This window comes from Telopea speciosissima, chromosome 4 (assembly GCF_018873765.1).
Source record: "Telopea speciosissima isolate NSW1024214 ecotype Mountain lineage chromosome 4, Tspe_v1, whole genome shotgun sequence".
In the NCBI taxonomy this organism is placed as follows: Eukaryota; Viridiplantae; Streptophyta; class Magnoliopsida; order Proteales; family Proteaceae; genus Telopea; species Telopea speciosissima.
This window is the reverse complement of record NC_057919.1, coordinates 30348663-30365941: the sequence shown is the minus strand read 5'-3', so window position 1 is coordinate 30365941 and position 17279 is coordinate 30348663. Positions and strand designations below refer to the sequence as shown.

The 17279-nt window shown below is 39.0% G+C and overlaps 1 protein-coding gene across 1 annotated transcript; it reads left to right on the top strand.

Annotated features, from left to right (window-relative positions):
- Window positions 1-796: 796 nt before the first annotated feature.
- LOC122659184 (glutamate receptor 2.7-like) lies at window positions 797-5466 on the top strand. Its single transcript, XM_043854322.1, has 5 exons — window positions 797-963; window positions 2064-3468; window positions 3579-3891; window positions 4384-4790; window positions 4906-5466. Exons 1-5 carry the CDS (start codon window positions 797-799, stop codon window positions 5464-5466), a joined length of 2853 nt encoding a protein of 950 aa, XP_043710257.1.
- The last annotated feature ends 11813 nt before the right edge of the window (window positions 5467-17279 follow it).

The following is a 17279-nucleotide window of genomic DNA, read 5'->3' as shown; positions in this document are numbered from 1 at the left end:
AAGCCACACAAGGACATGCAGTACCATCCCCCAACAAACTTTTTCAACATGAAAAAATAAGCGAAGAGATCGGCCGAGGATTTGCGGTGGAGCCAGGTGAAGAATATGAAGAAACCAAAGATCTGTTTCCATGAGTTCGCCAGTAGTTATCCCGAGCAGAGTGTGAAATGGTTCAAAATGTCAACCACGAATGAATGGGCTAGGAGGCGAAGACAATAGGTAAAGGCACTCTTGTATAGGCAAACCTAAACGGCCCAAAAGTAACAAGCCTTGTCGTGTTCGTCCAGGGTACGAAGAACGATGTCGAAAGGGATAAGGAACCGATCTCTAATGGCCTGCAGAGACTAATTATTGAGGACACTAACATAGGTGTTAACGCCAAGAGTGACATCTCCAATGATGGATCCCTCGAACTCGTCATCCTCTTCCTCAACCTAGGCCTCCTCAATCTCTAGGGCCTGAGCCCCACCTGCTACTCGCTCGAGAAGGGGTTGAGTGGGTTGGATGATGCCCCCTCTCTGGGCCGCAGCCGAAGCAGAGGCCAGGTTTTGGGAACGGCAGAATTGGGCCTCGAATTTCTTCGAACCGAAAAGGCAGAGAGTTGGTTAATTTGGGTATCCTCATAATTCACTCCTAAGTCATGGCTCACGCTTATCCTTAGAATCTCATGGTGATCGGCGTTGGGACCTCGGTATGAACTGTTAGAAGACATTGGATTAGAAGAACTTATTGGTCAGTTTGACAAACAAAGCTCCAATAGAATACACCTCCAAGCCGAGCCACAAAATAAGACGCGATGTTTGACCGAGCCAAAGACCAGAAAGCACCAGACGAGCTGAGAGAAATTTCTCTAAGGAGAAAGCAGAGAAGCGCGAAAGGAATGAAGTGGGGTACCACTATTTATAGATGGAAGGAGAGAAACGAAGGGACATTGCCAACAGTTGAGATCGACAGAGATCAACGGTCGAGAACAGGTGACAGCAGGGCTGCCTGAGATGCCATCATTACTTAGACCCATGTATCGCTCGTGAATCGAAATGTCACGCCTCACTTTTTCAGAAAAGATGGCAGGGCATTAAAGTCCCCTCGAAAAATGAAACGTCTAGATAGCACCTGAACAAGGATCGGACCTGACTCACCCTGGAGCGCAAGCGCTCCAGGGGAGTGGGGGGCAAGTGATGAGTCCAGAACTAACGGACTGAGACCGATCTCTTAGGTCGGGAGAGAACCGACCCTTTAGGGTCGGAGGACGTGTTAATCTCGGGAACCATTCCACCTATTACGGGGGATCGTGCATACAAGATTTGGTAAGGTCACTTCAGCCTCCAGGAAGTACACGGTCAAGTACGACTTGTCTCTATAGGGACGGTTCAAATCAAGCCGATCATTCGATAATCAACAACCAGCCTAACGTCCTCCGAGAAAAGTGTAACGGTCCCATGATCTATGCACCACTATCCTATCCATAAGGGGCGAAACTAACATGAACTTATCCACAAGGCCGATAAGTAGGCCACCACCCCTAAAATCGCGCATGGGACTCCAATCTCGCCTGAAGATTCCTCCTGAGAATTCTTACCGAAACAGGACACTCCTCTCTGCTGCAGCCTCTCCTAATGGTGATTATAAATATGAGGTGATATCTCTCCCTATAGGGATTCTATTTGAATCTCTGATTGATTATCTATTGCTAAGAGAGGTAACTTTGGCATCGGAGTGTTCGAGACCGGCATGGGTCGGTCACTTTTGTGCTAACCCTCTTCTTGCAGGCCCCGAAGGTCAGCTGGCCTAGTTCTTGACGCAACAGTTCCCTAGCCCGCTACTTAGATAAAACAAAATCTAAGTAGTGTTCTGTTTATTTCTAAATTTAAAATTAATTTAAGATTCCAATCAAAATTGATTACAGTAGTCTAAAATTTTTATCTGAAGAAGATCAATGTTGCTCTATTCTTTTCGATTGGAATTCCAGTACAATTGCTTTCTTTGTCTATTTCTTGTGTTAATTCCATTAGGAGTACTTCTAATATAATCCTTAAATTGGGAAGCAGAATTTATGGATGAAGATATAGGAAGGAAAAAGGATTTAAAAAAGTTGTAGCTAAATTTCAAGTTTTGTTTTCTATGAACACAGCAATGGACCTAATAGAAAATGTACAAGTTCAAGCCATCATAGGACCAGACAACTCAGGACAGGCCAAGTTCATGGCAGATCTTGGAGACAAAGCTCAGGTTCCTATTGTTTCTTTTGCTGCAACAAGCCCTTCGCTTTCTTCTGATCTTAATCCTTTCTTCATCCGCACTGCATACAACGACTCTGCTCAGGTGAAAGCCATTGCTGCAATTGTTCAAGCATTTGGTTGGAGGGAAGCTGTACCTGTGTATGAAAACAGCGAGTATGGTAATGGAATTATACCATATCTGGTTGATAATTTTGAAGCAATCAATACTCGCATCCCCTACAGAAGTGTTATATCTCCTAATGCCTCAGATGATCAAATTCTTGAAGAGCTATACAAATTGATGACAATGCAAACTAGAGTATTTGTTGTGCACATGCTACCCTCTCTTGGCTCTCGCTTATTTTTGAAGGCAAAAGAAGTAGGAATGATGAGTGAAGGTTATGTCTGGATCATCACAGATGGGCTGACAAATTTCTTAAGTTCCATGGATCGTTCTGTTATTCATTCTATGGAAGGTGTGTTGGGAGTAAAGCCCCATGTTCAGAGATCCAAAAAACTTGACAGTTTTGAAGTTTCATGGAAAAAGAAATTCTTACAAGAGAACCCAGATACAGTCAATGCAAAACTAGATATTTATGAACTATGGGGATATGATACTGCTTGGGCATTGGCAATGGCAGCAGAGAAAGTTGCAGGGGTGAATTCCAGCTCACAGAAGTCTAAACTTTCCCTGAACATTAGCAGTGTAGAATCTCTTCGAGTCTCTCAAATAGGTTTGGAACTTCGAGAAGAGATTTTAAATACCCAGTTTGAAGGTTTGAGTGGGGAATTTAAACTTGTTGATGGGCAACTACAATCATCAATCTTTCAAATAGTGAATGTAATAGGCAGAAGTGAAAAGGATATAGGGTTTTGGACACCAATGAATGGACTTTTCCATGAGTTGAATGTGACCAAGACAGAGACATATCCAAGCTTAAACGATAAGAAGCTTCGTACTATCATATGGCCTGGTGATTCAACCACTGTACCCAAGGGTTGGGAGATTCCTACAAATGAAAAGAAGTTGAAGATTGGAGTTCCAGGGAAGGATGTGTTTACAGATTTCGTGAATGTGCAATGGGACAATACTAATGCATCCACAGTCACTGGGTACTGCATTCAAGTGTTTGATGCAGTAATGGGGGCATTACCATATACAGTCCCTTATGAGTACATTCCATTTGCAAAAGCTGATCACACAAGTGCTGGGACTTACAATGATATTGTCTACCAAGTTTATCTCCAGGTAATTAAGTTGAACTACTCTGTGGTGGTCTAATTTGTGTTTCATGATATATATTGTTTTATCCTAATGCTAAAATAAGGGATTATAATACCTTTTTGAATGCTGAACAGAAATTTGATGCTGTTGTGGGAGATATAACTATTATTGCAAATAGATCCTTGTATGTAGATTTTACACAGCCATATACCGAGTCCGGTGTGTCAATGGTGGTGCCAATCAAAGACAAATATAGGAAGAATGCATGGGTATTCTTGAAGCCTCTGAGCACAGATCTTTGGTTAACAACTGCAGCTTTTTTTGTCTTCACAGGCTTTGTGATCTGGGCCCTTGAACATCGAATAAATGATGATTTTAGGGGTCCTCTTCATCACCAAGTGGGAATGATCTTTTGGTTTTCCTTCTCCACAATGGTTTTTTCACATAGTAAGTTCTCTCTTCAGTCTTCTTCCAATTTTTTTTTTTTCATCTTTCTATTATCAAGAACTGTCTTTCCCTGAAGAAAATGAAATTATCTCATATAAACAATTTCAGAAGGGTAAGTCCATCAACATCGTGGCCTTGATAACTATACTCTTATACTGTTATTTCCATTTAGTGTCTATGAGCTTGTGAGTTGAGCGTCGGAGTTATAAACTTAGTGTATTGAACATCTACTTGCTTACAAAGTATTTCATGTCATAATTAACTGAGTTTTCACAATATCATTTTAATTAATTATGTAACATATGTTTTAATTTCTAATTTGTTTTTTTTTTTTAAGCATAAACTATTCAGTATGTCCCAGACATTTGACATAAAGGGTATGCCAATGGATAGAAAAAACCCAGTGTGGCCAGATCTGAATTAAGCATATTCCAATAAAAGTTCCATCTTTTGGTTGCCGAAAATCATTAATGAATGTTTTAATGGATGCAGAGGAGAAGGTGATTAGCAATCTTGCGAGATTTATATTGATTATATGGCTATTTGTTGTCCTTATCCTCACATCAAGTTACACAGCAAGCTTGACATCAATGCTCACAGTTCAGCAGCTCCAACCAACCATAACTGATGTACAACAGCTACTGAAAAATGGGGAGAATGTTGGTTACCAAGAGGGCTCATTCGTGTTCGGGTTATTGAAACTGATGAACTTCGATGATTCAAAGCTTAAAGTGTATAGTACTGCACAAGAATTGGATGATGGTTTATCCAAAGGCACTGCCAACGGTGGATTTGCCGCCGCTTTTGATGAGATTCCATACCTCAAGCTTTTTCTCTCACAATATTGTTCTAATTACAGCATGGTTGGCCCCACATACAAGACTGGTGGATTTGGCTTTGTAAGTCTCTTTCCTTCTCCCATCTTCCCCCATCACACACATTGTTATGTAATGTTACTGGCTTTTAAGTTGTATGAATGTTTATCATGATTCATTTAATTTGTAACTTCCATAGGTCTTCCCAAGAGGTTCTCCTCTAGTAAGTGATGTTTCAAGGGCAATCCTGAATGTAACAGAGGGAGACAAAATGACACAGATTGAGAAAATGTGGTTTGGAGATACCAATTGCCCAGACTCTAGCACCACTATAACTTCAGGCAGTCTTACAGTAAAGAGCTTTTGGGGCCTATTCCTCATCACTGGAACCATTTCATTTATAGCATTCCTTGCATTTTTGATTCATTTTTTCTGGAGGTATCGAAATATGTGGAAGAATAATGATCAGAAAGTTACCCTGCGGCAGAGAATTGGCATCATGATAGAGCAGTTTATGAGGAAGGATTTCGAATGTTTTACTTTCAGGAATCGTGAACTCCAAATCCAAAATACTCCAGATGTCATGGGTGCTACTAGGAGTCCCTCAGTCATTTCCGAACACACAAATGGGAATTTTGATCAAGCAACAACTTCCACTGGAACTGCTCCCCCAAGTCCAAGTAATCCAATAGCTGAAGAGATATCACCTACTATTGAACTTAGCAATCAAGTAAGTAGTAATGAGTCCGAGATCCCTTGAGGTGACTAATGGAAAATGATTTCTTTTTTGGTGACAAACATGTAATATCAATACTGCGTTTCCTAGCTTTAGACATTGGGATTGTACCATCCACCATCACCTCCTCAGGCTGATGATTAGAGATCTCTTCTTTATGCCATATGATTCAAAGCATTTTAGTTTTGATGGATGACTCTACTAAACACTTTTAAGTCTTTCTTTTTAGCTTTGAACAATTACTTTAATAGTCATCTTGACATACTAATGTCTTGATTTCTGTTCTCTCTATATGCATGTTTGAATTCTATTACTTATATAGTTGATCTGGCTATTATGGATTATTTAATATTTTACTTATATCTATGCATTTGCTCAGGGGGAGCATTTACATTTGTGTCATGCATACTTTAGGGGGGAGTTTTTACCCACCTAACCCCTTCTTTTGTTGATGACAAAAGGGGGAGAAAGATATAGTTATATGTCATTCTCAATGTTTGAATATTCGTTATATGCTGAGTTTTAAAGGCTTGAATTAGTGATGAGACATTGATATGATTTATCTAATTATTTAATATAGCTCGGATAACCTCAGTCTTATATGATTCATGATAAATTTTTTATCTTGAGAATCAACTGTTTGTCATCCTTAAAAGGAGGGAGATTGTTGGGGAATTGCCTATTCAAGAATCTCATATTATTCCCGATTCGTTCACAACTAAGTTTTGATGATAAAAAACACTTGAATATACTTAACATATATGCAACGTTTTGTAGTTACTCATAATGATAATGAGCAAGACACTATTCTATTGGAGTAACAATACTTGAAGAAGAATCAAGACTGGCTTGTGGAGAACAAGACAAATCATGCTTATCAAGTCAAGTCAAGGTAAAGCTTCAAGACAAGATATAAGATTAAAGTCAAGTCAAGGCAAAAGAGAATATCGAAGCCAAAACAAACTCGAAGACTAAAGATAAAACTTCAAAGATGATAGTGTGCACCTAGACTGCTTTAGAACACTCGCACACTTGCATTTGCATACTTGCATATTCATATGAGAATGGACCAAGCTAGACCCTAGGTATGCCAAGGACCCTTAAAAATACCAATAATATGTTATAATACCATTGGTGTAAAAGCCCCAAAAGACACGACCAAACCAATCAAAACAGGGCTGATTTTGCACCAATCGGTCTGATCGATCCAACAACTGGTCTGATCGGTTAGTAGCAGTATGCACTGACCTTAACTGGCTGCACAGAGGTTGGTAACCGGTCTGACTGGTTGATCCAATCGGCTAGAGAGAGTTCAACTAGTATCAAGCTAGGTCAAGCCGGTTGTCCAACGACTATATTTTCAAACGGCTCCTTCAAGTCATCCAACCAGTTTATGAACAGGTCGACGTAAAATATCACTGTTTTTTTTACCGTTAATTCCTCATACTTTTTGGCTATAAATAGGCCACTGAAGGATAAACTTCACACGAATTTTGAGGCATTCAATACTACTCTTTGGAGAGCATTTAATAAACGTTCTTTGTCCTTTTTTATTATCAACTTTGGAGTTGAGCATCATCATTATAAGATTCAGTTTTTGAATCAATTCAACCATTGAAGGCTTGCATCGTAGCATTTGAATATTTTCATCAAAGAAGTCTTGAGATAGCCTTCATCTTGTGCATACACTCAATCTCACATCATTTTGCACAAGGAGTATTCTCTACATAAGTAACATTATTCCTTACACTATTTATTTGTTTATATTTGATTCTTAGTGTTGATATAAGACTTGGTAGAACTCTTGATCAAACTAAGGGTGCATCAACCAAGACTGCACTTAGGTGGTTGCATGGATGCTCTTATCCTAAAAATATTCTATGCATGGACCCTATTATCCTTAAAAGATTGTTGTAAATGATTCTCTCGTCTTGAAACAAGATTGTGTAAAGTTGTTGTAAACGATTCTCTCGTCTTAAGTGTACAAAGAAAATGCCAGATGAGTGGAGGATAAGCACTGTAGTTTCGATTTTTAAGAATAAAGGTGATATCCAGAACTGCAATAATTATAGGGCATAAAACTAATGAGTCATACCATGAAACTTTAGGAAAAAATCATTGAAGCACACTAAAGAAGAGAAACTGATATATCAGAGAACCAATTTGGTTTTATGCCAGGGAGATCCGCGACAAAAGCTATTTAACTTTTAAGGAGGCTTATGGAAATATGTAGAGCCTTCAAAAAGAATCTCCATATGATCTTTATCGACTTAGAAAAGGCCTATGATAAAGTCCCTAGAGAGCCCATTTGGCAGGTCCTAGGGAAGAGAAGGAGCTCAAGTAACTATGTGGATATAATCAAGGACATGTATGAGGGTGTAGTGACGAGTGTCAAAACTGCAGAGGGCCAAAGTAGTGAATATCTTATTACAATTGGATTACACCAAGGATCAGCTTTAAGTCCTTTTTTGTTTGCACTCATCATGGATGATTTAACCAGGCACATCTAAGATGAGGTCCCTTGGTGTATGCTTTTCATTGATGATATTGTTTTGGTAGATGAGACAGTGGAAGGGATTAATACAAAGCTGGAGTTATGGAGATCAAGCTTGGAATCACGAGGTTTTAAGCTAAGTAGAACAAAGACAGAGTATAGGATGATATAGAAGATGATGTTTCCCATAGAATTAAAGTAGGATGGATGAAGTGGAGAGGTGCATCGGGAGTGTTATGCGACAAATGCATGCCTATTAAGCTTAAGGGAAAATCCTACAGGACAATAATAAGACCAGCCATGATTTATGGAGCAGAATGTTGGGCGGTTAAGAAGAGTAATATATAGTTAAGATGAGTCTAGCGGAGATGAGGATGTTGAGGAGGATGTTTGGCAAGACCAGGAGAGATAGAGTAAGGAATAATTGTATTAGAACCAAATTGGGAGTTGCACCAATCCAAGACAAGCTTCGTGAGAGCCGCTTGAGGTGGTATGGTCATGTCCAAAGGAGACCTTTGGGTGCACTGGTAAGGAAGAGTGACCAGATTTAGTTTGACGGAGCTAAAAGAGGTAGGGGCAGGCCTAAAATGACTATTGGAGAAGTGGTAAGAAAGGATATGCATGTGGTAGGGTTCGATCCTAGTATGACCGCAGATAGAGTTGTTTGGAAGACAAAGACCCGTGTAGCGGACCCCTTGTAGGGGAATGTTCCTGGGATGCTGCTTTGACTTTTTTCTTTTCTATTTTCTATTCTTCTTCCTTTTACTTCTTTTACTTCTTTTTACTTCTTTTTACTTCTCTTATTTCTTTTACTGTCATAGCCCCTATCGGATCTATGTAGCCAACCCCATTTAGTTGGGATAAGGTTATGGTTGTTGTTGTTGTTGTTTGTACTGAAAGGAAACATCTAGTGGAATTCTCTCAAAGTGTTGAGAGGAGTGGATGTAGACTCTTGGAGTTGAACCACTATAAATAGCTTGTCTCTTGTGGTTGTTTGTATCATTAATTTTAATTGTGCGATTAATTTTATAAAAAGGACCCATTCCACTAGATAGAACATATTCACCCCCCTCTAGGTTTCACAAAAAGTTGTCCACTCTCTCCATTAGGTAAGCTGACGCCATTGTAGGATGGATACATAAAAGAATTTGTATTCTGGTCCCTCACACTAAATCTAGTCCACCCGCGACTTCTGATGCCACATCTCCTCCTCATTGGTCAACTTCGCCTCCCAACGTCTCTGCAAATTGTTTTCCTTTACTTGAGTAGCATCAGTGCTTGGTAAGCCTTGAAGAGTTGCAAGATCATCCTTCAGAGATTTGATTTTTGTTTAAACATTTCCAAAAGTTGAACGATTCCATCTCCAAAAAATAGTTTTGCAATGACCAGCTTCTATAGCAAAATATCTGAGGTAGTTTCTGTTACAGCACCTGAAGGTGTGAGCACTGGTCTGTCCTTGTAACTGGCAACTCACTTTCCTGGTTCTTGAAAAGACACTCAATAGCCAGCTCTCAAAGTAGAAGAGAGAGCAGGATCACTAGGACTCTGGATCCCCTCTGGTGACTGGATGGTCCATTCTGAGAGAGATACAGTAGAGTGGAGTAATTGTGAGGGTGTGGGGCCTGCTGCAAAGGAGCAATCCTCTCTCTCTTTTCCCTTACAGGAAATCTCCACTGATTGGAGACGAGCCACTTCGGTATCACCAGAGGCAATGCAGTAGGGTGGATTAAGGGAAGAATCTGAATTTGGAAAGAGGGCTAGGTTCATTTCAAAGATCTTTCTATTAAGCACTTGGAACCATTGATCCAATGGCTATGGGTTATTGAAAACCTTCCATTCGATATTTCCCAATTTCCCGACAAATCAAGGCTTTGGATGCAAAGGCCATTTGACCATCTCTGTGGCTAAAATTAGTAGAGTTGGACCATTGAAGAATCCACTCATGAATAGGTAACTCAGGGGTGTCTGGGATTATAATGGAAAGAGAGGAGCCAAACCATAAAAGTTTACTCACTTGGCAATAAAATAAAGCATGTCCCACAGACTCTGCCTTCTGTCCACACTGGGGACACAAGTCATCATCTACCATATTGAGCTGAAGAAGATTTTCTTTCACTGTTAACCTATTTGCACAAGTTCTCCAAAGAAAATTCTTTACCCTTGGAGGGAGTATTACCGTCGAAAGAACCTCCCATACCTTTTGAGGAGGTAAACCATATTCTTACTTCACAGTGAATGTCCATGACTTGAGCCCCCAAATAAGAGCATCCTCCTCCCCTTCAGAACTTTCAGGGGTTTGAAGGATAGCCTGCTCATTTAAATTGAACTAATATATAAATAGGACTTACTACTAAGACAAAAAGTTGCAATGCTTTGTGGCCTTTCTTAATGTCCAACAGGTGAGAATCAATTTGATTAAAATGATCAACCTATCTCTTCTTCAAATCCGCAAGGTGGGAGTTAATGCGACCAGAATGATCATCAAAGTCATCAAGCCACTCAAGAGTGGATTCTTGAAAATTGAGAAACTCTTGGTACCAGTCAGAGGGGGGCTAAGTAGAGTGTTTAGGTTGAGAAGGATGAGATGGTTGAGATCCTCCAACTGCTTCTTCTGCTTCTTTCTCCCTTTTGTTTTCAATTGATCGCATCATTCTTAAGCTAGAATGGTTTATTGGAACAAGATCTACTGACAGTGAATTTTTGCACCACCCTACAATGATGACAACACGGACATGGACAAATGACGACTCTCTTAAGTCACCCATAAACCCATGAAAAACATCCAGACACAAGAAAAATGACCGTACCGATCCAAAACTTTGTCGATGTCTCCCAGAATTCAAACTGAAAACCATAAAAAGTCAGCAATGTCGTACAAAGATCGGTGGTATCGCCCGAAGCCCAGTAACACTGACCGGGGGTCAATAACACTGGACTCAAGCTTGAGTCGACTGGACCCAATTTTCTTCGACCCTCTATAAATAAAGGGCCCCTCTTCCTTCAAAAAACATAGTTTGATAGTGAGGAAAGCTCAGAGGAGCTCTAGAAAAATCCCAAGAAAGTCTTGAAAATCTGGAAATTTAGAGAGAGAAAAGAGGGAGGTTTTGGTCCCAAGAGAAGTTCTTTCTTTTTTTTAGGCTTTAGTTTCTATTCGTTTTAGCTCTTGAGGGACCTGTTGGTGATTATGCATGAAAGCCCTGTCAGAGTCCAAGAACCCCAATTGGTGATTCGACAATACAACGTGGAAACCCTACCGGAGTCCAAAAAGCCCTGTTGGTGATTTAGCAATACAGCACGGAAGCCCTACCGGAATCCAAGAAACCCTAGCAACATACTTTTGATAAGCCGTTATTCTGCCCGACAAAAGAGAGTCATGTAGTCTGTCCATCTCCACCTAAGTCGGGTGGTGACTCATTGCGCATTTTTTGTGTTTTTCGTAAATTTTATCATCAATTACACATTTTTATTGTAGTCATTTATTTTGGCATTATGTAAATCGTTTAAGCATATTTTTTTATTTTTGTAGTTGTTTGCAAGAAATAATTACCGTAAGCGTACGGATCAATCGTAGCTACAGGTCGAACACAAGTAGATGTATGCCACTCTATCTTACTCACTTAAAAGCATTGCAAAGTGAACCAAATTAATTAAGGTGTTGGATTAAACTAACGATAATTAAACTAATGAATCCTAACTCACAAGCATCTATCGAATCGAATCCTAACACACATCCATCTAACAGAATTACATATCTAACGAATTGAATTGACGTCCTAACACATATCCATCTAACCTATCAATACTAACGCAGATTTGAAGGAATAAATCACCACAGCCACACACCACAACTACACAAACAAAAACAAAGGAAAAATAAAGCTAAGAGATTAAAGGGATAAAACCCGAAGGTGCTTGAACCAGACTGAAAGTGCTTGCTCTTCTCTACCACACTTGAAATGCTCCTACCAAATCAGAAATATAAAACAAAATTAATTAAATTAAAAGCTTAACATAATGCATGATGATGATAGTGAATAAAAAATAAAATTCCATATGCATGGAAGAATTAGAGAGGTAGAGAATGAGAATAAAAATAAAAAGGGTGGAGAATTAAAGTCCTAATAGAATGGAGGGAATAGAGGGGATGAGAGTGAGATTAAAATAAAAATAAAAATAATGGAAGAAATAAGAGGTTAAGAAGAAGAAGAAGAAAATAAAAATAAAAATAAGAACTTGAACCAATACTCCCTTCTACCAAACTTGAAAGTGCATGAATTGATTAGGCATTGAATGGATGTAGTTGATGAAGCTTGAAAAACTTGAATAAACCTTGCATGGCTTCCTCTTCCAAATCTCCAAGTCTTCTCACAAGAATTAAAAACTTAGACTAGAAAGCTTTAAAACTATAACTAGAATTAAGAGATTACAACCATATTGAAGACAATAATTGAATTAAAGCATGCATAAAATTATTACAACCATTGAATTAAACTCATAAAATCAAACTAGAACTAGAAAATAAAAAATTAGAAGGAGAAGAAGAAGAAAATTTCATTAAAATTCAACTAGAACTAGAGCTAGAATAACCTCTTCAATCCCAAAAGCAATTGGGTATTTATAGGAGGAGGAGAAGAGGAGAGGAGAGGAGAGAGCTCCACGGTTTTGGGAGGCTCTCTCCTTCTAAAACCGTGGAGGCTTTGGAGAGAATCTCCCTAGAAAAATAATATTCTCTTCTCCTTCCTTTACAAAGTTGCTTGAACCCCAAGGAAAATAACAAAAAATGGAAAGTAAGAGACATACAAAGTTTGGTCCAATAGACCTGCTGTTTTCCAAAAAGTAGACTTTTCAATTTAATTCTTGTGCTTTCTTTTCTTTGTAGGAGTCTTCTCCAATCTTTGACTTTTTAACCTTCCAAGGATGAGAGAATATTCTCCACAAGATATCTATCCATAGTCAAATTTTAAAAATTCCCTTGGAAAGTTGGAGGAGAGAGAGAGTGATGACTAGGATTCCACTCAAGAATTTATTCAAACCCCACTATACCCTTCAAAAATCGTGGAGCCTTGCACTCTTCAAAAATCGTGGGAGCTTGTGGGTCATGTGTGCTCAAAAAGATCTTGGACAATGTGGGTCCCCCCATTGTGTGGATGGTAGCTCTTCTCTCTCTTCAAGATCTGAAAATCATAGAAAGGGTCATATACTTACCGTAAATCTCAGTCCTTGATTAGAAATACCTTCTTTAATGTCAAAAGTACCCTTGGGAAGTGGCAGACAAGCGTGGGCTTGCATTCCAGCTCATTTCTGGCCCATTATTCTTTCTTAGATTGAAAAGAGTAATTGCTTGCATGGTGACCTAAACGAATGCATAATTGCATTCCGTCACATCCATCTTGCTCAAAATTCAGTCCTCTTTACAACCATGGAAAGAAATATGGTGACTTTACGTGTAGATTAGGAGCTGCAAGCTCGCAATAGCCCAGAATAACATAAAATGGCCAAAAACCTGAAAAGAACAAGAAAGCACCCGAGTAACTCTGTTCAATGTGGTAAAATGCATGCTTTATATCCTAAGATTTCACACATAAATGTTCTCATCAGATTCCCTTACACTTGAACTTTGCTTGTCCTCAAGTAAACAAAACAAACAACTAATCTAAAATGCAGAAATCCTAACTTACTTTCATAGGAATCAAGGTTGCACTTAGCATGTGCTGCAAGCCTTTAAACCCCTAGGTTACCCCTAGTGGACGAGTTTAGTCTCATGGGTGTTTGCAGTGAATGTACACCCAAAATTTAATAAGTAAGAATGCTGCAAATTTTAATCATAGCATAAGTAGGATAGTGCACACAAGCTCTAAAAATTCTCAATTAAAGATCAAGGAGCCAAAGATTCCCCCACACTTGAATTTTATCATCCCACATCATTTTAAGCAACAAGCATGCATCAAGATTAAGGGATCTCATCATATCTTCTGAACACTACTCACCTTTAGGTAAACCACTCATAGCATCGATGGAACCAAAGACTTAGGCTTTGAGCATTTTTTACCATACTTTCTTTTCAGGCATTAAGGCAAAAACTTTTCTTTCTCAACAGTAAACTCTATTTCTACTCCACTACTATTCCTTGAATGACATGGTGGAGCATACACCAGACACCCAAATACTTAGTAGCTTCGCTTTTTGCATATATCTATAAAGACTTTGAGAAATTGATGCAAGAGTTTTTTTGAGTTTCCTTCCAAGGAATTTCAAACAAGTCACCCTGCTTCCTGAGGCAACAGTGCCCTGTCTAGTTCCAAGGAATTCCACTTTCCTTTCCCGTTTTTTTTTTTTTTTTTTTTCATTCACTTTTATGCCTTGCCATAAACAAATTGGTCTCAGCTTCTAGCCAAAAGATCAAAGGGTCCATAAAACACATAGAGAAATCTAGCCATCAAACGAAATGGTGCTCATATTTTCCAACTTAGTCCCTCTCACCGGATACATACCAATTACTGTCCTTGAAAAGGGATTTCTTATTATTTCGCATGCTAGGGCACCTAACTCCCTCTTTCTCTTGCTTCGCAATCAAAGAAACGTATGCACAAAACCAAAACTACCGCCACAATCAAAATTCACCAATTAAGTTCACACCCCCCCACACTTAATTCATGCAGTGTCCTCAATGCAAGCAGAAAATAAAGAATAAAGACAACGGAGGAGATGAAGGGGGCTTACCAGATATAATCAACATAGAGGATCATGAAGAGTCATGAGCTCTTCAAAAAATACTAAGGGCAGCAACAAAAATCTCAATCCATGGCCCGTAAATGTAGAAAGAGCTTCAGAACCAGAAAGTACTCGACCATGAATTTTAGTAAAGCGAGATATAACATGGAAGTTAAGCACAAATGATAAATATCCAACAGGAAAATCTGTCCTCATGGGACAGTGGAAAATGAAGGCAGTGAAAAATAGTCTATGTAGACAAATCCTGCCATTCCCTCTCATGGTCAATGCAGAATGCATGTCATTATCGTAAAAATCAACCAAGAATGGATCGCAGTAAGCATCAAAATGATCATGAATATCAGTAACCTCACCAAGATAATCATAAAAAATGGGAGGTTTTCTCAAATCAATCCTAGCAATAAAACTATCCGCCCTTTGCATAACTTGGTTTGCCAAATAAGGATCACGATAATATGCTTGAAGAGCATCATGACTAAGATTGTCCTCCTCAATAAAATCATCAAACCTAGGAGGTTTGGACAAATCAACATACGGAACAATTGAATCCTCAAAGTGACAATTATCTGGGTTTTTCAGAGAGAGAGGGGGAGATCAAATTTCCTGGGTTTCTATGCTATTATGAAAATCTGATTCTAAATCAGTAGAAACACTAGGCTCACTAAGATCAGAAATTTCAAGCAAAAGTTGTACTTCCCCAGGTGGCTCATCAAATTTTGCTTCACTAACATCTTCAGGAAACTCAATCTCAACAAATAAATCATCTTGAAAGTTATTTTGTCCGGGTTGACTCTCATTAACTTCAAACTGGGGTGGTGGAATTTCAACATCATTAAACTGGGGATGGGGTGGTTCATTCTGAACTGGAATCTGGTAACATAGATTAGGTTCAGGCTGACTAGGTGATTTACCCGTTTCCTCCTGCATCATGGTGATCAGTTGAGAGAGTTGCTTCTCCATGGTATTACTACTTTCTATGAAAAGGGCAAAGTTCTTCCCAAACTCACTCATTCTGGCCTTCTCACCCATTTTTTGAAACTCAAGGGGTTGTTGATATGGTGCAAGGAGAGGTGGCTCATTGAGATTCAATGGAGGGTTGGGCATTGGAGGACCAAACTGACCATGATAGTGGAAATTGGGTGGTCCAGCTTAGTTATTCCATTGATCCCACGAGAAATTGGGATGATCACTCCACCCCTGATTGTAAGTGCGAAAAGAATTGTATTGAAATAGAGGACTCACATTCTCATCACCATAGCTACCTCCATAAAGATTAGGGCATCCTTCCATAACATGGATAGGCTGGGGATGTGACCAATCAAAATTTCCTGAAAGCCCATAGTTGGGTTAGGGAACAAAATTGTACTGGGGTGGTGCAAAGTTGTTCTCTAACTCAATACTTTTGGCCGCCCTAGCCTGTTTAAACCTTTCCCCCAAAGTCATGGCTGCCTTAGCATGGTTCCACCTTTCCCCCAAAGTCATAGGTGGAGGTATATCTCCCATTACTCCAAACATGCATAAACTAACCACCTATCCAAAATTGAGGTCTCCCTAAAACATTAATTTTTTTTTTTTTTTTTTTTTTTTCAAACAAAAAAAAGAAAAATCACAAGCAATACGAGGGAATTAATAGACAATTGATGCATTGCCCTCAAGGATTGAAACAATGGTTCCATAGCTGTAAGGTTGCCGCCATATAGGTTGACAGCAAGGGAACCCATATAGTCTTCAATAGCCACCGACGTGCGACTCCAAGTGGATTCTGATGTAGTTGATGAAGCTTGAAAAACTTGAATAAATATTTCATGGCTTCCTCTTCCAAATCTCCAAGTCTTCTCACAAGAATTAGAAACTTAGACTAGAAAGCTTTAAAACTAGAACTAGAATTAAGAGATTACAGCCATATTGAAGACAATAATTGAATTAAAGCTTGCATAAAATTATTACAACCATTGAATTAAACTCATAAAATCAAACTAGAACTAGAAAACCAAAAATTAGAAGGAGAAGAAGGAGAAAATTTTATTAAAATTCAACTAGAACTAGAGCTAGAATAACCTCTTCAATCCCAAAAGCAATTGGGTATTTATAGGAGAAGGAGGAGAAGAGAAGAAGAGAGGAGAAGAGAGGAGAGAGCTCCATGATTTTGGGAGGGTCTCTCCTTCTAAAACCGTGGAGGCTTTGGAGAGAATCTCCCTAGAAAAATAATATTCTCTTCTCCTTCCTTTACAAAGTTGCTTGAACCCCAAGGAAAATAAAAAAAATGGAAAGTAAGACAGATACAAAGCTTGGTCCAATAGACTTGCTATTTTCCAAAAAATAGACTTTTCAATTTAATTCTTGTGGTTCCTTTTCTTTGCAGGAGTCTTCTCCAAGTAATATGATCAAGGCATCTCCAATCTTTGACTTTTCAACTTTCCAAGGATGAGAGAATATTCTCCACAAGATATCTATCCATAGTCAAATTCCATAAATACCCTTGGAAAGTCGGAGGAGAGAGAGAGTGATGACTAGGATTCCACTCAAGAATTTATTCAAACCCCACTATACCCTTCAAAAATCGTGGAGCCTTGCACTCTTCAAAAATCGTGGGAGCTTGTGGGTCATGTGT